General features: G+C 37.4%; 1 protein-coding gene across 4 annotated transcripts in view; it reads right to left on the reverse strand.

The window, feature by feature from the left end:
* The window catches only part of ZNF385B (zinc finger protein 385B), a 449,758-nt gene that overhangs the window by 19,370 nt on the left and 406,248 nt on the right, over window positions 1-24,140 (reverse strand). For all 4 annotated transcript variants that reach the window (XM_037849744.1, XM_037849745.1, XM_037849747.1 and 1 more), the window contains one exon: window positions 12,014-12,176. In XM_037849744.1, the coding sequence (XP_037705672.1) occupies window positions 12,014-12,176 (163 nt within the window). The remainder of the gene's footprint in view (window positions 1-12,013; window positions 12,177-24,140) is intronic.

A 24,140-nucleotide genomic window follows, 5' to 3' on the forward strand; every position in this document is an offset into this window, starting at 1 on the left:
TGTCAGCTGTTGTCCTTCTCTGAGTGACCTATGTCAACTGACCTGTTATACCTTGTGCCACTCTGTTGTGGAGCAGAAGCTGCCAGTCTCATACTCAGACAAAACAGCAGCATCTCCAAATATCTCCAAGTTGAAAGCTGACAGCCTTCACTTCATATCGGTGAACTGGCACTGATGTTAGTGAACTTGTCAGCTTTTCTAGGCGAGTACAAAAGAGGGCTTGTTTGCTAGAGTTTGAATCTAATGAACAGCTTTCTCCTATTTTGTGTAGTTTTCCAGCCATTAGATTTGTACAATAGAGAAATCATATTTCAACTCCTTCAGGTTGAAAAATTGCCCTTTTACTGATTTGTCACAAAGAGATGTGAAACAGTTATTTCCGGGGCAGCTTTATTATGGAAAATAGAATAAGTAACTCATGTCACTCAAATCAAGTCCCCTAGGGAGATGGTCCAGTAGAGACTCAAAAGCCAGGAAAAAGATTAAAAACTAATTTTCTAGGTGGAATGAGAAGCAGATTCTTTTTCTTCTAAATTAATGGCCCTTTACACAGGAAACACAGATTCACAAAGTATGAGTAAACATTTGAGTCCTGCTCCTTTTATTCTCCTCCTTCTCTAGATGCAGAGGTCCGCAGAAGGTTTAGCTTTGACACTCCTGGCAGGATAAGGCCCATACTGACAATGGAAAGGTCAGCCTGAGAGCTTTTGAGGAAACTGAGTCTTTCTTCATCTGGTCAGGGCAGTATTACTTCCAGCAGACAAGCTTATTGCCTCACACTACTACAGGAGACAGGTAGTGGGCCCTCTTTCTTTATGGACCTAACTAGGTATTGCTTGACTTAAGGAGACGGGCTAGACTGCGCAGGCGTAAGAAAGCTACTAATCCTTTAAAAACCTATTGCTAAGCCAATCAAGTGTTTACATTTAAAATCTATATTTGTAACTAAATTCAAACTGCTGCATTATTAAGTTGTCAGAGTCAGCTTTAAATTTAAAACTTAGAGGTTGCAGGAGAATGTTGAAGATAGAAAGTCTCCTTTTAAGTTATATTAGTTTAAGAGGCCTGCGCCCACATAGGGGCTTGTCTGGGGTTCTTTACCATGCTTAAACCTTTGGGAATATTGCTACAGGGGGAATTATTATTGTGACCATAGGAAAACTGAGCAAGAAGCAGATATGACATTGCACTGCAAATTGTGCTCCTCACAACTGCAATACAAAACAAATGGCTAAGAGTTTATTATCTATCCTACCTGTGCCCATGATATATAAACCTCATTATGTCATTGGGAGAAGTTATTATAAAAATATCATATGGAGAATAGTGGGGGAAAAACCCATAATTCTATCACACTAAACAGGAGTTTCTAACCTGGGGTCTGTGCACTTCCAACGGGCCCATGAATTCAAGGATCCATGGACTTGGATGGCAAAAACATGCCTCTTTATTTTTATATATCTCTAATCGCAATTTAGCACGTCCTTCAATTATGAATGAAGGCAAAAAACTACAGAAGTCTTAGCAGTACCTGAAACTTTTTCACCTGTAGAAATCAGATATTTTCATCATATGTTATGGTCATCCTAGTAAGCTCAAGATACTGTTTATGCTCATTACCACTTCAAAATTATGGTAGACATTAGACCCACTGCTAGATCTTATTTAATGCATTATTGCTATATTGCTATATCATGATTTAAAATGATGGCTCTATTTCAATATATTGGTTTTTATTTGGTAAAACTATGTATTTTTTAATGCATAGGCTTGACTAGTCTGCCAAAGAAATCCATGGCACAAAAAGAGGTTAGGAACCTCTGTGATTATGTCCATCATCTCATTCTGCCTTTACTTCTGTCCTTACCCATGATTTCCCTTCCTTGACCCAACTGTTTCTTCATTGCCTTGGTTATTTGAATGAGTTCTTTGAAGTACTAGCCCCTCTGATGAGAATCCTCTTCTCCTCTAACCCCAAGCCAAGGCCCCTGTTAACCTGGCTTACTTCTTCTCATCCTCTAGGCATCAAGCACTTAAATCCTCTGCTTAGGCTTTCCTTTCCTTTCCAGACTTGTCAAGCTTGTCATCACTTGTTCCATATTTACTCTTCCAGAAAATACATTCTCATGAATGTAAGACCCAAGTCTGTCTGACTGATGGCCGTATGTCCAGTGCCTAGCTAGATGCTGGGTACACAGTGGGGCTTCAATGAATATAAGCAAATACACAAATAAATAAACCATTTTATAACTTCTGATTCCATGTTTTGTAACTTAGTTTAATATGTTCATTTTTTCCATGTTGCTACTTTTATTTACTTTAAAGCTATATAATAGTCTATTGGGTACAAGTACTTTATTGAAATGATTTCCCTACTACCGATGATCCTGATTCCATTTTTCATTAATACAAATAATGCTACAATGGGCATCTTCATGAATAAAGTTTTATTTTTCTTGCTCTGAATTTAGGATTATTTCCTTGCTACAAATTCCAGGAAGAGGAATTATCTGGTCTAATAGAATGGACATTTTTATGGTTCTTGATTTATTCTATGAAGTTGCTTTCCAAAAGGGAATTTAAAATGCCATAAGTAATATAAACTGAGCATCTGCTAATGATTTTCCAAAGTACTTAAACTCCTCCTGGTGATTAATCATTATGTCTTATGGGTTAATCAAAGGATTGGGCAAAACTTTGGTTGAAAAGAATACAGTAAATAGCTTTTCCTAAACTCAAAACCCTGTGAATAAATTAATTTTCACATTGAATAAAATTATTGTATTTATTAACAGAGAACTGAGGACAAGATATTGTGCTAGGAAGGACAAATTATTTTAACTTATGTATGGTCATTTTACTAGCTAAATCAGCAAAAATCATCATAAGACAGACAGAAGTTCAAATATTTGAAAACAAGAAATAAAATAATCTCTATTGTGTCAAGAAAATTCTAATATTTATTTCATTTTCTATTTGAAGGCAAGCAAATCATGCATTTTCTAGAGACTAAGTAATTAAGAACATTTAAGAAATACCAAAAATCATATACAAGGGAAATTTCAGCAAGAAACCTTATTTACTGACATAAATTCCAGCAAGGATTTTGTCAGGCAGGGGCATGTTTCCCATTCAGACCACACCCTCACCCCATCCCTTTGATTTTAGGAACAAATCCAAGCTCCAGACTTCTCAACATGTAACATTCAATTTTCTTTCTCAGCAGACACAGATGTGTTAGGTTGTCCTTCTTTCAAAATTGTAGCTATACATAGAGAAGACTGTCACTCCATCAGGTGGGACATCCATCTTACTGAATTCAAGGAAAAAGTACTAACCAGTGTCTTCTCTCTGCTCCGTCCACATTCTAGGAAGGGCACCAGAGCTCTCCATCAATTCTACATTATACGATTCATTTAATTAATGTTAACTATGTGACTACTGTGTGCAGGATGGGGTACAGGGGCCACGGGGGACATAAGAGAGGAGATATATTAACCAGTGGGAAGACGAGTAGAAAGACTTTTCCTCTATAATATTATAATGTGAAGAAGACCAAGAAAGTCCTTTCACATCTTCAAATGTCCCACTGGGAGAGTCAGGCTCATCAAGCCTAATGTCCTGGAATGAAAACACAAGTGCAAATAATTGCCATGAGATGATAAAATTAGCACATAAAAAGGAATGTAAGCACAGGTCACTGTTGTGTGCCAGCATGGCATGAAATGATCATAATGCCAAAATAAGAAGAGGGCCTTGAAATTTCTTTGAACAAATGGTTGCTTTTTACGGATATCATTTATTGAGTCCATATATGACAGGCACTGAGTCAGGCATCTTGTATCTATTAGCTCATTAATCCCGACAATAACCCTATGAAGTAGGCATTGCATGCTCATTTGACAGATGAGGGAACAGAAGCTCAGCATGGGTGACCTGGCTGAGGTTACAGTGTCAGTGAGTGGTGGAACTACCCTGTCTGACTCCAAACTTTTGCTCCTTTTACTCTGCTACAGATGCACAGAAGGTAAGTGATACTCAGGAATCATACTTTGGTTACTACATCCTTATTCAAAGTCACTCAAAGCTTGATTCTTTTTTCCTTAATTAACCTAACTGTAAGATAGGGTGAGGAGAGAAACAACACACCTTTCTGGGGTGTGAAGTTTTCAAAAGCGTCACCTAGTGAAATATAATCTAAAACAGCCTTCAAAAAGCATGTGCAGTAAAGTTTATGAACCTTCATTTAAAGGCAGTATATCATGGTGGTGGATTTGAGGAACTGCCAGGAGAGACTTGAGCCTTGAGACCACTTTCTAGCTGAATGACTCTAGACCATTATTCCCCCTCTGTAGGTCCTCAGTTTCCAGTATCCCTTAGAGAACTGTTAGAATCATTAAACAAGATAGTGTACAGAAAATGTTTCACACAGAATAGGGCACATACTAATTCAGTTATATGTTTATTATTACTAATATTGCTACTTAAATTATTTTTTGCATGTAAGTCTAACAAGTATGGACCTGATTTTCTATAGTATAGTATATTAGGTGCAGTATAATGGGAGATTATGATAGTTGACCACTAGAAGCGGCAGCTGTTACCTCTCACTGATAGCAGCAAGAAAGGACAGCTAAAAGAAGGCACCAAGCAGGATCAATAAAATAAAATAAAATCTGTAAGAACATCAATAGCAGGCATTTCTATTATGCTACATATTTTGCAAAGATCTTTCATGAGCATTTGATTCCTACAACACTCCTGTGATGTAGGGAGGTCTTCATTCCCACTACAAATGAGAAAACAGAGACTCAAAGAATTAATTGCCTTCTTTAGAGTCTTGTGAGTCAAAAGGGAAAAAAGTACCACAATCTAGAGATGCACTGTCCAATGTGGTAGCCACTAGCCATGTGTGGTTATTTAAAATTAAATTAATTAAAATTAAATAAAATTAAATGTTCATTTCCTTAGGACCACTAGCCACATTTCAGGTGACCAAGAGCTATGTGTGGCTAGTGGCACTCATATTGGACAATCCAATTACAGATAATTTCAGTCTTTGCAGAAAGCTTTATTGGATGATGCTGGTCTATGGAAATGAGAGCATCAGTCCATTACTACACAACGCAATGCCCAGGGTCCATAACAGAAAGTCATGAAACAGGAAAATACTTTAGAAATGTTTCCATGAAAAACATTTAAGTAAAGCTTTATAATAAAAGGCTAACTTGAATTGTGTGGCACTAGACGTAAGCCTCCTGAGAAGTAGGTCCAGAATCCCAGTAAGTGCCTAGCGCAGTGCCTCGCACATTGAATCTACAGATATTTACTGCGAAGCTCTATTTGATCATCTACCTATGTCAGAAAACTATGTCACTGTAATAGAATTCTTCCTGAAGCAAATAAGTGGAATGTTATAAAAATGGAAGTAATAACTTCTGTTAGAATCTCTAGGGCATTTATGGTTGTGCATTCACAAAATTATTCAATGTATATACAAAGTTCTTTTATACTCTAATATCTTTTCATTGCAGAAATGTTGTAAATAAATGTAATCAAAAAGGATGAATACCAGTGAAAAATAAATATGTCTGAAGATGAGAAAAGTTTTTAATGGTGGCATAAACCTTAACAAGAAGAAATCTTGAGTGTTTGCTTCTTGGAGTGGTTTATGACATATTCCCACTAAAGCATAAGTTAACAGATCCTCAGTAATTCATAAGTCATTCTCCACTTTTGGCTCACTTTTCTCAGAGCCACACTGGGAAATAGCTTTTAGAAGTTGAGAAACTAACAGTAAATGTTGAACATTATTTAAAAACAATATAAAATGTTCAAAACTTTCACAAGTTAGTTTCCAGAGGATGACAAACACTTAACTGCCTGAGAATCTTCAGTCTTTCCTGTCAGGATGCTATTGTCAAATTCAAGGTGCATGGGCAAAGATGGAGGCAGTTCCAGTTTTTAAATTAACTTTGAAAGTCTTAATGATATATGCACATTCAATGAAAATATGACTCTTAGTATAATGGTCTGCTCTTTTTAGACAGATGGGACTCCTTTATGTTCAACATGATGTACCCCAGAACTTCAGATTCAGATGTTTGTCATAAATATAGCTAATCTATTATTTTATGGAAGGATACTAAATCTCGGCCTCCTGGATTTGAATAGATGTATGCCGAATTTACGATGACACTTGTCTATAAATGACAGGCGCTGCCAGAGCAGAACACTATCATTTCTTCTACTCAACAGCACAAGGTCCTGTTGCTAGAGACAGAAAGAGGGGAAGAGACAGTTAAGAAGAACTTGCTGGCTAACTGATGGAGTCCAGCAGCAGTCAGTGGAAATGAGAAGCTGTCATTTGGAAAACTTGGTCCCATTTGTAACAACACATAAAAACTACAAAACACAATGGGACCCATAAAAACAACGAGGCGAGGGTCTCCATTTGTATCCTTGGCAGAAAACTCTGATAAAATTGAAAATACATGTTTATAAGGCAACAGGATAACCATAAAAATATGAATGGCAGCCTTCCCAGGCAAATCATACTTGTCTATTGGTTGATAACTGTTCTAGGTTAACACAGGAGGAATTGCCGCCATGCAAAAGCATAGCATGCTAAGAACTAAAAGGAACTGCTTTGAGGTATCTTACCCTCTCTTCATCCTTCTTATGTCTTGTCTGACACTCTCATGTCACAGTCTTCACATGGGTATAGGATTGAAGAAACAATCTCCCTGTCTTCAGTGGAAACCTTTTAGACGGAATGATTCAAAATGCTACTGAAATGTTGACAGTGTTCTTGACAACTCAGCTGAACCCTTTGGGAGGCAGTTTGAGGCTTCTGCCATATTGGCAATGCCCTTTCCCAGCATTAACCTCTATCTCAGTTGGGCTCTGGACATGTAAAGCACACAATTGTCAGGCTCAAGCTTTGAGAACATTTATTACTTGCTGTTCTAGTTTGCTAATGCTGCCAGAATGCAAAACACCAGAGATGGATCGGCCCTTATAAAAGGGGGTTTATTTGGTTACACAGTTATAGTCTTAAGGCCATAAAGTGTCCAAGGTATCACATCAGCAATCGGGTACCTTCACTGGAGGATTGACAATGGTGTCTGGAAAACCTCTGTTAGCTGGGAAGGCACGTGGCTGGCATCTGCTCCAGAGTTCTGGTTTCAAAATGGCTTTCTCCCAGGACACTCCTCCCTAGGCTTCAGCTCCTCAAAAATGTCACTCTCAGCTGCTCTTAGGGTGTTTGTCCTCTCTTAGCTTCTCTGGAGCAAGTGTCTGCTTTCAACGGCCGTCTTCAAACTGTCTCTCGTCAGCAGCTACTTTCTCAGCTTCTGTGCATTCTTCAGTGTCCCTCTTAGCTGCAGCAAGCTTCCTCCTTCTGTCTGAGCTTACACAGTGCTCCAGTAAACTAATCAAGGCCCATACTGAATGGGCAGGGCCACACCTTCATGGAAATTATCCAATGAAAGATCTTGCCCACAGTTGAGTGATCACATCTCCATGGAAACATCCAATCAAAAGTCTCCAACCCAATCAACACCAATAGGTTTCCTGCCCACACAAGACTGCATCAAAGATAATGGTGTTTTGGGGAACATAATACATCCAAACCAGCACACTAGCCATTTACCCAAAAGGAGTATTTTCATTCAAATATGCCTTTAAAAAGATCTATAACTTCTAAAGTTTTTTTCTATTACAGTTAACTGTTATAGACAACATACTTCACAGCAACGAAGGGTTATCAATAAAACAAAGCCTTAAGGGCCCTTTATTTCACTGCCAAAGCTCCTACCAAAAAAAATATTAATAGTCAACAATTTAAAAAATATATGGTCCTACTTACTAATTCTAAAAAAGTGGCTCAGTGGCTTCTGACCTTGCCCTTTGAGATATTTGCATTTATTCCTTGAAGTCTGAGGACTTAAGAAGTAATGGGAATAATGGCATGAACATGGAATAAGAAGCCCTGAGTTTCCTGTCCTGACTTTACTAGTATTTGAGTTGCGTTAAGTAATACACTTAACCTTTCCAAGACTCAGGCTCTTCATGGTTACCATATTTTTGGGAGCAGCTTGAAGGTAGCAACTATGTATTATTGCTCTTTGTATCCCTAATAGTCAACACAGCAAAAAAACACCCCTAGGTTGGAAGCTTTTTGAAGACAAGAAAATGTCTTTCTGTTCTTTGTTGCAGCCCAGTATTTGGCAAATATGTGGATTTACCACATCATTTAGTATAGACAATAAATATTTGTTGAGTAAATGAGTGGATATCAAGTTTGTTGCATGAATGAATAAAAAGTGGATGCTAATTCCAGCCCTACTTATCTCACAGGGTTGTTGTGAGTTTATATGAAAATATGGGACTGAATTTATAATCTGAATGTATTTGAAGCGCTCCTTTTGTTATATCTCAAGCAGAACAGGCTAGTACCATCATCTCTGCTATTAATTGCATTTATAAATATATCTATAGCATTTTGAATCATTCCATCTGAGTTTCATCTGTTTAGACAGCAACTGATTACAGGCTGTTTAGCTCAAAATAGCTCTATATAATTTGAACTAGAAATATGTTACCTCCATTATGATATCTAATTTATTTTTAAAAACATCCAGTGCTAAAGCCTAGACATATGGTCCATTATGTTGACTATCACAATATTTTATTTTCAAGAAAATAAGGTTCTTTGAAGGCTGTGTATTTTTTGAACCTGTTACAACTTGTTAAATGCTATCACAAAGACCCTTCAATCTGATGTATGGGACATATTATAACAGGAAAGTATGTTGTTGTATGGCATTATGACACTTGAACTCCAGGGAGAAATTCTGGTAGAGTATCTGGCCAATATGTTCTAGCTGTCTTCCTGAAGCTGCCTAAAGCTTGCTGTGTTTTGACCCCAATTCTCCCAAAGCACATTTGTCCTCCCTACTACCATGTTTTGAACTCCCACTGATGCATCATTAAAGAGTTGGGACAGATCCTAGGAGACCATGAAGCCATTTCTTTGGATTTTACATTTAACTCCACCTCAACTCCTAAGAAGTGAACAGGGCAGCTAGTCTTACTTAAAGGCCTTTAATGAAACATATTTAAATTTTTTTCACAAGTGTAGCTAGAGCTTCTTATAATAAATGCAATTTCCGCACTTTCAGTTTCAACTCATTTTGTTTACCAACTGAAGGGGGAACAAAAAAGCTCACCACGATACTCTGATATTTTTATTTATGATAGAATCTGCTGTAACAAATCTTGTATTGCACAGATCCAGATGCTAACATGTGCCAAATTATGTCTCCAAATGTAACATAAAAGAGAGAAATGGTTGTCCCAAGTACTAAAATAGCAGGTAAAAAAGACTTCTCTAGTTTTTGGGAGATTGTTAGGTCACTTCTTAGAATAAATAATTTGTGCTCTTATAGAGGAGAGAGAGGCCGTCTGTGGGTCTCAAGATCTTTGTCAGATACTCTGAAATCACACCTCTCCTTGACTGATGTGCAGTGAATCCAGGGATGTTGCTCTTCCAGAAGCTTCTAATCTTAACACATGGTTATTTCTTCTCCCACAGTGTTTCCCTCAGTGAACAACAATCTGTTGCTAAGCTCATTATGGTAAAACAGGAGAGAAGGGAAATTGAATCAGCCAATCCTATGGGTTTGTGAATACCTAGATATTTGAAAAATGGCACCTGAGACATCAATTAAATAACATTCAATTTTCACTCAAATATCTAAGAATAACAGGTTCTTAGATATAGATCTTAGTTCTTGCTCTTTGTTTATACTATTGCTCTGCTTGACCCTGGTGTGTTCCTATTGCTTCCAAAGCAGAAACAATTGCTTAGAAAGTCCCTTCATTTCACAGAACATCCACTAGCATTTCAGCATCAGAATAAAACCTTGTTGATTAAACTCAATTTCAGTTGAAGCTTATTGGGCACCTTGTAGCATAAGGCAGGCTGTGATTGTGACCCAAATCCCTTTATTTGGATTTTCTGTTCCCATACTTTGCTCTAGTCTTGATTCTATCCCCTACTTTTTGATTTTTCTTCTACTTCCTTGACTCTTTCCCCACATCTTTCCTTCTCCCTTTAATTATCTTCTGTTTTATTGAATGATTCTTTTGTATTTCCATTTTAACTCTTTTCTGCTCTACCTTTACTATTATCCCTAGAGTAAACCCAATTTCTATATAATAATATAATTTTTAAGTGGAGCATTGAGCACATTCAGTAGCACTGTTGAAACACTGACTACCTACCAACTGTGCTATTAGCTCAAGTCACAAAATAAACTGAAAGGATGAAGTGGCACTAAACTACATTATTTTATCATTTTATTTATGGAGGTAAAGAGCATAGTTGAAGTAATAAAACCTTTGACAGAGTATTGTTTCATAGAGGCAACATATTGGGCAGAAAATGAAACCAGGCAGGAAGTTAGGAAATGACTGAGTCTGCTCCTCCTAACACTGGATAACCTTCAGGAATTAACTTCTGCAATGTGTACCACATCTCAGTTTGCTCTTTTGTAAAGCAGAGACAATATTTGATCCTAATATCTGACAGAGGTGAGTTGAAAATTAATTGGATAACCTGTTTAAAAAGGCTTTGTTCTTTAGAAGGTGAGAAGTGCTATATAATAATCTAGTATTTATTATTAATACAAATTCATTGGAAACATGAGTTGGTGATTTTAACACACAAAGAACAAAAAGTCATTTTTTGTTTGGTTTGTTTTGTTTTGAACCAAATTTGGGCTATCTCACTCCTTCTAGGTCCCAGAGCTCTTGGAACCAGCATCTATGAGACTTAATCAATAATGGTGCACTTCCTTCATTGTCCCTTTGTCTGACAGGCTTTCCTGAACCTTCCTTTTACAGTAATGGATTTGTTCTTCTCCAAAGGCCCTGGACAGTCATGGGAAAGCATTTTTAAGTCCTCCTCTTTAAATTCTACAATGATTTGGAGAGCAGAAGAGAATCAGCAGTATGTGTCATTTGTGTTTTTCCCAACAACAAAGTGTCCCTAAAGAGTGACTCAAACATAAGTGAAAGAGACATAGTCCTTTAATAATCCTTTAACAAACTCTATTCCTCAAAATTAACCACCAAAAGAAGATGGCATATCCATCATGGGCCCTGAGGGCAGATGTGAGAAGGTGAAAACCTATTAAATATCCAATTTCATGGAATCCATGCTAGAAAAATGAAATTTTTTCCCTTTTCACCGATTCATTCAGTTTGAACTTACTTAAAGATATTGCTGACTCACAGGGACTATGAAATATAGTCTCTTTTTAAGAAGCACTTCCACAAGTAGCCTATTTTCAATTATATAAAGTTCTTGTTAGTCAATTTATGATTTTGTAAATGGTTGCCTCAAAATGCTTCAGTTCGTTTGTAACTCTGAGGAGAACTTCAAAACGGTCTTTAAAAAATAAAAATCTTTTATTACTGAAAATACCACCAGATTCATTCAGTAATGCTATTCTCTCAGAAACTCTACCCTTTTGTCCCCACCCCTACCCTTCTCCCTCCTTTACTGGGGTGAGAAAATATAATAATGTCTACTAGCAAACAAGTTTAAGAATCCTTCACTGAAAAAGTCTCTAGTAAAAACCAAACATAAAAGGAATAGAAAGGAGTAATAATTCATTCAGTATTTTAGACCCATTTCCTTATTTTTGTTTAAACACATTGTGATCAAGTAGCCTCTAATTATTGTCATGCATATTTACTTATGTAATATATTTACATGCATTAATGCATATATACTTAAATATATATATTTATCACCACAAAATGGTAACATATCAAATGCTTAGAGACCATGCAAACACATAATCCTTTCTGTGAAGGAAGCATTAATATTACAAAACTAAATCATTGAGCATAACATGCCAACAATGAGTGGGGAGAATGCAGTCAGGGCAGGGGGAAAGGAGGAACACAACAAATGTAAAGAACAAAAAGTGTCATTGACCTGATTTGTCAGAGCTGTTGCCTGTGATTGGAGTGATGGCGCAGCTGGGATTAGCCTTTGCGCTGTCCTTGGAAGAAACCATTTTTGGCTTATTTTTCGTTGCCTCTAGTGCTTTGACCTTCTTGGCATGTTTACTTCCTTTGTAGTGGGCCTCGGCCTGGCTCTACAAAGGAGAACAAATCAGGCTCATTCTTCACTACTTACAAGCACCACAATGGATGATCATGCAGGAAAAAAAACACATTCAATCATAGCCACCACAGACATTTACAACTCAGCACTCATTTTTGGCATTTAATCAAGTGGCAGACCAGTATCTAGGAGGTTTTAGCATTAAAACCCTTCCAAACAACACAAAGCACCCGCATATTTAAGAAATCAGATGTTACACGAGAGGACAATGAGGCTAAGGCAAACTTGCGTAGAAGGTGAACTTTGTTTTGTCATCAGTGTCCTCCCACCACTGCCCCACTGGATGACTTCTCAAATGTTTGGTCTTGAAGGGCCTTAGACTGGCTGGCAGCAAGCTTCTTGAATGTTCTATCAGGGAATTACCTTCCACAACCATTTCATTTTGTTTCTTTCAGCTAAAAACCTGTCTGTCTTGCATCTACTTTCTTTTGGGCTCTACTCTGAAACCAACTGAACTGATAAAGCAACAAGTTAATAGATGTTAGTATGAGGAAATAGCACTACATTTTGGAGTCATCTGTATGCCCCTCATATGATTTTTTTGATGATTCCAGTTCCAAGAATAGATAATATAAGGCACAAAGCATGTAGGGACAATCCTTCTTTCTGATCTTAGATGTGACTCTGAAGCCAAAGCAATTAGCACTAAATTCACATATGCAAAAAGTAGAGGTGAAACTGTGGCCTCAATACTAGATCAAAAGGAAGAAAAAAGATACAGAAAACTATTGAAAATCTCCAAAGACAAAAAAATTACAGTAAATTTGAGAAAGCATTTAGTCAATTTAATGACATCTGGAAATCCCCCTCTGATAGAACAAGGCTTTTTATCTTTTTGACATCTAGTCCTAACCTACATATTAACAAAAGAATCTAAGTATAGTCACTTCAATTTAATTTTGAATATGTCCTACTAAATATACATTTGGTAAAACAAAACAAAACATATTATATGGTATATTAGCTTAGTTGTAAAGGTGAAATGGATGACTAGCCTTTTATATAAAACAAGTTGTTAGAGGATTTCTAAAGTAATAATACATTTTTTACATCAGTTTTCTTCATATATCTGTGTGTGTTTGGAAATTATACTTTTTCATTGCTTTTCCTCAGCAAGGAGAATAGAGGCAGTATATGTATGTGTGTGTATGTATGAGTGTACGTACATACGTGTGTGTAAGAAAAACAGTGGACAGAATGAGCTTTCTGTCCTTAGAGCCACTGTGGCTTCCCACAAACATAAAGTGACAAGTTTAATACAGAGCCATACATCTGCAAGGGCGAGCTAACACAGCAAAACATACATGTCATGGGAGATACAGAACAGTAAAAAGCAACCAGAGGGGAATTGTATTAATGAAACTTCCTAAAACTGGTAACTTTTGATGTGAGGTGAGAAGAAAAGGATAAATATGAATTGGTAGAAGAAAGCACATTTCTGGCGAGAGAAGCAGGCCTAAGGAAATGATTGGGGGTTGGAGTGTTGGTGAGTGAGGGGTATGGCTGGAGAGGCGCTTATACGGGTCTTGTGGCAAAACATCTTTAATATAAGGCCAAGGAACCTAGATGTGTTATTCTGTGGAGTAGGATTCCACTGAAATGAGATTCTCAAGCAGGAGTAGGATGATACAAATTCCAAATGGAGAATATTTCCACAACATTTATTATATGTTTGTTGACTGAAAATAAAAGAGAAGAGATGAGACAGACAGGAAAGCAGCAGGGAAAACAAATGATTCTTGTGATAAAATTATGAGTGAAGAGTAAGAATATAATCTTTAAAAGTTTTAATTTATAATGATATCATGGGTTTTTTTGAAGCCTTGGTCATTATCACCTAGTCTTGCTTCTGCTCTTTGCTCAAATGGATCCATTTCGGTTTGGACTACTAGATTCCAAGTATACTTCCAACAATTAGACTAAGCTGACTTTAGCATGTTGTTGGAGTGTTTCTTCTGATTTCCCCACATTCAAGTTCCACTCTGCTCACTAGGTACATGCTGCTTTGCTATCTACAGAGAGCCATCCATACTTGTTCCAGCAGAACTGGTGATGGTGAGCACTGCTTCAAAATCTAGCATCACTTCCAAATCTTGATGGGGATATAACCACTTTCTCCTGAGCTCCTAAATGATGGTCATGAAGTTATTTATGCCAAACATTACACCTGATGTAACCACAAATCTCAACGTTCATGCAGTGAGTTAAACATCATACCCATGCATTCGCCCTCCCATCTGAGCTGGGACTTGATGATAGCTACACACCACATTCTGTTTCTCCGTGTTTCCCAACTCGGCAGGGTTATTTCTTGTGGGGTGGGCAGCAGTTTGGAAAACAATATATTGTCTTGGTAGTTGTGTGATCTAGGGACAGGTTTTCTATATTATAACTAAAGATTTATCAGTGATTTTTCTAGTTTATAAATACCCCATTCACCCAAGATCTATAGCCTTGTACTGACTGTATGTAGTCCCTAACTTCCTGAATATCCTTTATTAGAGAAACTGTAGGTGTACAAAAAATCATGCAGAAAACACAGAGTTTCCATATACACTCCCACGAACATCTTTTCATAAATATGTATTTAGGTTATCATTGACTTATCAAGATTCTTACTTGGTTCCTTCAAGGATTTCTCATGATGTTCTCTAATTATCAAGTTGGAAAAACAAAACAAAACAATCTCAAGGAAGAAGAAAAGTCTAACATGAGTTTTAAGTCCTTTGTTTATTACCAAACCAGAATGGTTAAACCCAGTAAATACAGTTGGATGAATATAAATTAAGAAAATTTACAAATAAAAATGTGAAAATGATAATGTGAAATAATAATAATAACTAATATTGACAACTGTTCCAGATATGGTTCTAAATGCTTTATGTGTATTAGCTAATTTTAATGCTCATAATACCTATGAGGTAAGTGCCATTATTACTCAGCATTTTACAAATGGGAAACTGGGCATAGGAAAATTAAATAACTTCTCAAAAGTCAAACACAGATAAATATAAAAGTCATTTAGTTGATCTGAAAGGCTTACGTAAGTATCCCTATTTAGTTATATACCCACACTTGGTTAACACTGTATTTTTATTAGAAGTGAAAATTACACACAAACAAAGCACATTTCTTTTAATGACTCAGCGAATGAGTATATCTTAATGCCACAGAAGTTTCCTTGGGTACAAAATATCTACTTAATTTTATGGGAAATATATTAGCATAATACATTAGGCCTGGTCCTTTTGGTGAGTAGCTAAGAAATTCTTACTTTTTAGATTTTTAATGACTTCTACAAGATTATCAGGAGACTTCCTAAAAACTCAACATTCCAAGGACAATAAAGAGTACAGAGTTACTTTGTAACCCCTTGGCTTGAGAAACATGGTTCTTGAAATAAAATCTAGCACAAGAGAAGCAGAGTGTCATTTCCTCACTACTAATAACTGGCATTATTGCAGAAAGTTAACAACATCAATTAGCACTTGAGATAAAGATCCAGTTCAGTGACAGCTCTCTAGATGCTGAGATGGAAACAACTCTCCATAGCGATAACCCACTTTCCTTTTGAGTTCTGGTCCATGGAGAGAAGTGCAACCAGGGTTCTTAGCTTCCACTACTGCTGTTTGAGAACAATGAAACAGAAGATTGTGAAGTCAGAGTGGCAAGAACCACTCACTCATATTTGGCATCCTTCCAATTCCCTGGTGCTATTCTTGTTAGTGACACTTTGCTATTCTCAGCACTGTATCTGAGGGAGCGTCAACAGCTTCTAAATGCTGGGCAAACCTTCAAGTGAAACTGAGACAAGTTAAATAGCAACAAGATTAACCTGACTTCATTAGCTAGCAATATCCTTAACTGGAAAGTGTAATAAATAAGGATAAGGGCCAAAAAAAACCCATGAACTAGACAACACAATCAAGCCCGATCAACACTGACTCCTGCATCACTTCTAAGCCAAGCTCTAATCACAGACACATGCATGTCTAGCACTAATGGCTTACTTTCTACTTCCCTTTGCTTTCTACTTCCCCTTCAAAAGTGCTTCTGTGGCCCCAAATGGCAGTGACCAAAGAAACCTCTGGCTAAGAACTGTCAGAATTAAAAGTTGCCACCATACTGGCTGCCACATAGGTTTCTAGGTTTTTATTTCAGGCTTTCAGAAGCCACTCCGGTAGCTATCAGACTACCCACTTATAAAGGAATGGCTTTGCCAGGAAATGACATCCTGGATTTTTTTCTTCCATTAATCTCCATTTTTGTTAGTACAGCCTTTTACTTTCCCAAATCTTCCACATCCCTTAGGATGCCACTGGTCCAAAACTAAAAAACAAAAAACAAACAAACAAAAAACAAAAACAATGAGGTAGGACATTGCTTTGAAAACAAAAATGTAAAAGTTTTCTTAATGATAAATTCTAAAATTCAGTGTACTTCCATTTTGGGTTTTTAACATTTCTAATTTGGACTTCAGAGAGGTGGGTAGCATCTAGAAACAGGATGCTAAACTGTGTTCACTTTGTCACTTCGTATGGAAGAAACAGTGCCACACTCACATTCAAAAAGGGGTATGGGAAAGGCAATGTGCCTGCAGAAAGTGCCAACTATCTATTTATTAATAGAACCAATCTTTTTGCATTTTACAAAGTCATTAGAGTTGTTCACTTAATTAAAGAAAATGCATCATTAAAAATATTGGCATCTGTTTTCTTCCTGGGACCTCAGATTTCAAAGCATTAAAACATTGTTATAAGGGAAATAGCAGAGGTCAGCTAATTTTCAGAAAATAAATATGCCAAACAAAATAGATGTCATATGAACTACCATTAAAACAGGCTGAACTAACAAGGGGACAATTGATTATTTATTCTACAAAGAATTACTTCGCACCTGCCATGTGCTACACATTGTTTAAGATGAAAACACGTAGACCCCTACTCTAAAAAATGGTAGCTGGAAGAAAAGACATGCATACAAATAACTGTAACGCAAAGCGGAGAGTGGAATTGTACATTGGGAGGTACAGAGCAACATCGAGCTAAGGGAGTGCAGATGAGAGGTAAATCTCTTTGGAATGGGGGGAACCAGGGAAAGTTTCATGAAAAGGGGACATCAAGCAGAGCTTTGCTACAGGGGCAGGATTCTGAAGTAGCAGTGTGGAGTGGAAGGTATTTTGGGCAAAGGGGTTAGTAAGTACCAGGGCACTGACGTCCTGTGAACCCTGCAGTTTCCTGGTCTCTCTTTCTCTCTCTCTCTAGTAAAGACAACAGAGATAGATTAAAGGGAACAATAGGGGAAGCCTACCATATTGTGCAACTTTAAAAGAGATTCTCCCCTGTACATGGAAAACTCCTAATTGTATCTTACTTTTTTTTTTTTTTTTTTTTTTTAATCATCATTTTATTGAGATATATTCACATACCACGCAGTCATACAAACAAATTGTACTTTCGATTGTTTACAGTACCATTACATATAGTGTGTACATTCATCACCTAAATCAATCCCTGACACCTTCATTAGCACACACACAAAAATAACAAGAATAATAAGAGTGAAAAAGAGCAATTGAAGTAAAAAAGAACACTGGGTACCTTTGTCTGTTTGTTTCCTTCCCCTACTTTTCTACACATCCATCCATAAACTAGACAAAGTGGTGTTTGGTCCTTATGGCTTTCCCAATCCATTGTCACCCCTCATAAGCTACATTTTTATACAACTGTCTTCGAGATTCATGGGTTCTGGGTTGTAGTTGATAGTTTCAGGTATCCACCACCAGCTACCCCAATTCTTTAGAACCTAAAAAGGGTTGTCTAAAGTGTGCATAAGAGTGCCCACCAGAGTGACCTCTCGGCTCCTTTTGGAATCTCTCTGCCACTGAAGCTTATTTCATTTCCTTTCACATCCCCCTTTTGGTCAAGAAGATGTTCTCCGTCCCACGGTGCCAGGTCTACATTCCTCCCTGGGAGTCATATTCCACGTTGCCAGGGAGATTCACTTCCCTGGGTGTCTGATCCCACGTAGGGGGGGAGGGCAGTGATTTCACCTTTCAAGTTGGCTTAGCCAGAGAGAGAGGGCCACATCTGAGCAACAAAGAGGCATTCAGGAGGAGACTCTTAGGCACAAATACAGGGAGGCCTAGCCTCTCCTTTGCAGCAACCGTCTTCCCAAGGGTAAAACTTATGGTAGAGGGCTCAACCCATCAAACCACCAGTCCCCTATGTCTGTGGTCATGTTAGCAACCATGGAGGTGGGGTAGGCGAATACCCCTGCATTCTCCACAGGCTCCTCAAGGGGGCACTACATCTTTTTTTTTTTTTTTTTTTTCCCCTTGTTTGTCTTTTTTTTTTTTTTTTTTTTTTTTTTAACTTTCCCTTCTTTTTTCAAATCACCTGTATGAAAAAAAAAGTTAAAAAGAAAACAAACATACAATAAAAGAGCATTTCAAAGAGACCATAGCAAGGGAGTAAGAAAAAGACAACTAACCTAAGATAACTGCTTAACTTCCAACATGTTCCTACTTTACCCCAAGAAAGTTACATAATATAGCAACATTTCAGTGAACTTGTTCCTACTACAACCATCAGAAATTAACAGACCATAGTCATTTCTGGGCATCCCCAGAACGTTAAATAGCTTATCTGTTCTTCCTGGATTATTGTTCCCCTTCCTTAATTGCTCTCTACTGCTAGTTCCCCTACATTCTACATTATAAACCATTTGTTTTACATTTTTCAAAGTTCACATTAGTGGTAGCATATAATATTTCTCTTTTTGTGCCTGGCTTATTTCGCTCAGCATTATGTCTTCAAGGTTCATCCATGTTGTCATATGTTTCACCAGATCGTTCCTTCTTACTGCCGCGTAGTATTCCATCGTGTGTATATACCACATTTTATTTATCCACTCATCTGTTGAAGGACATTTGGGTTGTTTCCATCTCTTGGCAATTGTGAATAATGCTGCTATGAACATTGGCGTGCAGATATCTGTTCGTGTCACTGCTTTCCGATCTTCCGGGTATATACCGAGGAGTGCAATCGCTGGATCGAATGGTAGCTCTATATCTAGTTTTCTAAGGAACTGCCAGACTGACTTCCAGAGTGGCTGAACCATTATACAGTCCCACCAACAATGAATAAGAGTTCCAATTTCTCCACATCCCCTCCAGCATTTGTAGTTTCCTGTTTGTTTAATGGCAGCCATTCTAACCGGTGTTAGATGGTATCTCATTGTGGTCTTAATTTGCATCTCTCTAATAGCTAGTGAAGCTGAACATTTTTTCATGTGTTTCTTGGTCATTTGTATTTCCTCTTCAGAGAACTGTCTTTTCATATCTTTTGCCCATTTTATAATTGGGCTGTCTGTACTATTGTCATTGAGTTGTAGGATTTCTTTGTATATGCAAGATATCAGTCTTTTGTCAGATACATGGTTTCCAAAAATTTTTTCCCATTGAGTTGGCTGCCTCTTTACCTTTTGAGAAATTCCTTTGAGGTGCAGAAACTTCTAAGCTTGAGGAGTTCCCATTTATCTATTTTCTCTTTTGTTGCTTGTGCTTTGGGTGTAAAGTCTAGGAAGTGGCCTCCTAATACAAGGTCTTGAAGATGTTTTCCTACATTATCTTCTAGGAGTTTTATGGTACTTTCTTTTATATTGAGATCTTTGGTCCATTTTGAGTTAATTTTTGTGTAGGGGGTGAGGTAGGGGTCCTCTTTCATTCTTTTGGATATGGATATCCAACTCTCCCAGCCCCATTTGTTGAAAAGACCATTATGGCTCAGTTCGGTGACTTTGGGGGCCTTATCAAAGATCAGTCGGCCATAGATCTGAGGGTCTATCTCTGAATTCTCAATTCGATTCCATTGATCTATATGTCTATCTTTGTGCCAGTACCATGCTGTCTTGGCAACTGTGGCTTTATAATAAGCTTCAAAGTCAGGGAGTGTAAGTCCTCCCACTTCGTTTTTCTTTTTTAGAGTGTCTTTAGCAATTCGAGGCATCTTCCCTTTCCAAATAAATTTGATAACTAGCTTTTCCAAGTCTGCAAAGTAGGTTGTTGGAATTTTGATTGGGATTGCATTGAATCTGTAGATGAGTTTGGGTAGAATTGACATCTTAATGACATTTAGCCTTCCTATCCATGAACATGGAATATTTTTCCATCTTTTAAGGTCCCCTTCTATTTCTTTAGTAGAGTTATGTAGTTTTCTTTGTATAGGTCTTTTACATCTTTGGTTAAGTTGATTCCTAGGTACTTGATTTTTTTAGTTGCTATTGAAAATGGTATCTTTTTCTTGAGTGTCTCTTCAGTTTGTTCATTTCTAGCATATAGAAACATTACTGACTTATGTGCATTAATCTTGTATCCCGCTACTTTGCTAAATTTGTTTATTAGCTCTAGTAGGTGTATCGTTGATTTCTCAGGGTTTTCTAGATATAAGATCATATCATCTGCAAACAATGACAGTTTTACTTCTTCTTTTCCAATTTGGATGCCTTTTATTTCTTTGTCTTGCCGGATTGCCCTGGCTAGCACTTCCAGCACAATGTTGAATAACAGTGGTGACAGCGGGCATCCTTGTCTTGTTCCTGATCTTAGAGGGAGGCTTTCAGTCTCTCACCATTGAGTACTATGCTGGCTGTGGGTTTTTCATATATGCTCTTTATCATGTTGAGGAAGTTTCCTTCAATTCCTACCTTTGAAGTGTTTTTATCAAAAAGGGATGTTGGATTTTGTCAAATGCTTTTTCAGCATCTATTGAGATGATCAATTGATTTTTCCTTTCGAGTTTTTAATGTGTTGTAATACATTGATTGTTTTTCTTATGTTGAACCATCCTTGCATGCCTGGAATGAACCCCACTTGGTCATGGTGTATGATTTTTTTAATGTGTCTTTGGATTCGATTTGCAAGTATTTTGTTGAGGATTTTTGCATCTATATTCATTAGGGAGATTGGCCGGTAGTTTTTCCTTTTTTGTAGCATCTTTGCCTGGTTTTGGTATTAGATTGATGTTAGCTTCATAAAATGAGTTAGGTAGTGTTCCATTTTTTTCAATGTTTTGAAAGAGTTTGAGTAAGATTGGTGTCAGTTCTTTCTGGAAAGTTTGGTAGAGATTCCCCTGTGAAGCCATCTGGCCCTGGGCATTTATTTGTGGGAAGATTTTTGATGACTGATTGGATCTCTTTGCTTGTGATGGGTTGGTTGAGGTCTTCTATTTCTTCTCTGGTCAGTCTAGGTTGTTCATATGTTTCCAGGAAATTGTCCATTTCTTCTACATTATCCAGTTTGTTGCCATACAGTTGTTCATAATATCCTCTTATAATTTTTTTAATTTCTTCAGGATCTGCAGTTATGTCACCTTTTTCATTCATTATTTTGTTTATATGGGTCTTCTCTCTTTTTGATTTTGTCAGTCTAGCTAGGGGCTTGTCAATCTTGTTGATCTTCTCAAAGAACCAACTTTGGTGATATTTATCCTTTCTATTGTTTTTTGTTCTCTATGTCATTTATTTCTGCTTTAATCCTTGTTATTTCTTTTCTTCTACTTGGTTTAGGATTGGTTTGCTGTTCATTTTCTAGCTTCTTCAGTTGATCCATTAGTTCTTTGATTTTGGCTCTTTCTTCCTTTTTAATATATGCGTTTAGTGCTATAAATTTCCCCCTTAGCACTGCTTTTGCTGCATCCCATAGGTTTTGGTATGTTGTGTTCTCATTTTCATTCGTCTCTATATATTTAGCAATTTCTCTTGCTATTTCTTCTTTAAAACCCACTGATTGTTTAGGAGTGTGTTGTTTAACCTCCAGGTATTTGTGAATTTTCTAAGTCTCTGATGGTTATTGACTTCTAATTGGTATTCCATTGTGGTCAGAGAATGTGCTTTGAATAATTTCAATCTTTTTAAATTTATTGAGGCTTGTTTATGTCCCAGCATATGATCTATTCTGGAGAAAGTTCCGTGAGCACTAGAAAAGTATGTGTATCCTGGTGATTTGGGATGTAATGTCCTGTAGATGTCTGTTAAATCTAATTCATTTATCAGATTGTTTAGGTTTTCAATTTCCTTATTGGTCTTCTGTCTGGTTGATCTATCTATAGGAGAGAGTGATGTGTTGAAGTCTCCCACAATTATTGTGGAAACATCAATTGCTTCCTTTAGTTTTGCCAATGTTTCTCTCATGTATTTTGTGGCACCTTGATTGGGTGCATAGACATTTACGATTGTTATTTCTTCTTGCTGAATTGCCCCTTTTATTAGTATGTAGTGGCCTTCTTTGTCTCTCAAAACATCCCTGCATTTGAAGTCTATTTTATCTGAGATTAATATTGCTACAACCTGCTTTCTTTTGGCTGTAGCTTGCATGAAATATTTTTTTCCATCCTTTCACTTTCAATTTCTTTGTGTCCCTGTGTCTAAGATGAGTCTCTTGTATGCAACATATTGATGGTTCATTTTTTTTGATCCATTCTGCGAATCTATATCTTTTAATTGGGGAGTTTAATCCATTTACATTCAACGTTAAAACCGTGAAGGCATTTCTTGAATCGGCCATCTTATCCTTTGGATTATGTTTGCCATATTTTTCCCTCTCTCTATTAATATCCTTTATTGTACCCATACCGAATCTCTTTAGTACTGAACCTTTCTCCAAGTCTCTCTGTCCTGTCTTTGTTTCTCTGTCTGTAGGGCTCCCTTTAGTATCTCCAGTAGGGCAGGTCTCTTGTTAGCAAATTCTCTCAGCATTTCTTTGTCTGTGAAAAATTTAAGCTCTCCCTCAAATTTGAAGGAGAGCTTTGCTGGATAAAGTATTCTTGGCTGGAAATTCCTCTCTCTCAGAATTTTAAATATATCGTGCCATTGCCTTCTCGCCTCCATGGTGGCTGCTGAGTAGTCCACTACTTAGTCTTATGCTGTTTCCTTTGTATGTGGTGAATTGCTTTTCTCTTGCTGCTTTCAGAACTTGCTCCTTCTCTTCTATGTTTGACAGTGTGATCAGTATATGTCTCGGAGTGGGTTTTTTGGATTTATTCTATTGGAGTTCGCTGAGCATTTATGATTTGTGTATTTATGTTGTTTAGAAGATTTGGGAAGTTTTCCCCAACAATTTCTTTGAATACTCTTCCTAGACCTTTACCCTTTTCTTCCCCTTCTGGGACACCAATGAGTCTTATATTCGGACGCTTCATATTATCTATCATATCCCTGAGGTCCATTTCGAGTTTTTCAATTTTTTTCCCCATTCTTTCTTTTATGCTTTCATTTTCCATTCTGTCATCTTCCAGGTCACTGATTCGTTGTTCAACTTCCTCTAGTCTTGTACTATGAGTGTCCAGAATCTTTTTAATTTGGTCAACAGTTTCTTTAATTTCCATAAGATCATCCATTTTTTTATTTAGTCTTGCAATGTCTTCTTTATGCTCTTCTAGAGTCTTCTTGATTTCCTTCATATCCCGTACTAGGGTCTCATTGTTCATCTTTAGTTCTTTGAGTAGCTGCTCTAGGTGTGTCTCTTCTGGTCTTTTGATTTGGGTGCTTGGGCTTGGGTTATCCATATCGTCTGGTTTTTTCATATGCTTTATAATTTTCTGTTGTTTTTGGCCTCGTGGCATTTGCTGTCCTTGATAGGGTTCTTTTAGGGTTTGTAGACCAGTTGAAGTCCTTATCTCTAATTTATCAGATCTACAGCTTCGTGGAGTACACTTTCTCTAACTAACCAGCAGGTGGCGTCCACGAGCCACCTGTTCTCCACAAGCCAGATCTCCCCTGCTTAGCCTTTTTGGTGAGTGGGGGAGTGAGTCTTGTGGGGCCCAATTGGTGTCCCAAGCTTGCGTGTGTAGTTGGTGTTGCCTGCCCTGTATGTGGGGGCGTGTTTCTGGGCAGTCGGGGAGGGGGGGTGGCCCTAACAATCAAATCTCCCTGATGA

The sequence above is a fragment of the Choloepus didactylus genome, chromosome 9 (genome assembly GCF_015220235.1).
Source record: "Choloepus didactylus isolate mChoDid1 chromosome 9, mChoDid1.pri, whole genome shotgun sequence".
NCBI classification, from domain to species: Eukaryota; Metazoa; Chordata; class Mammalia; order Pilosa; family Megalonychidae; genus Choloepus; species Choloepus didactylus.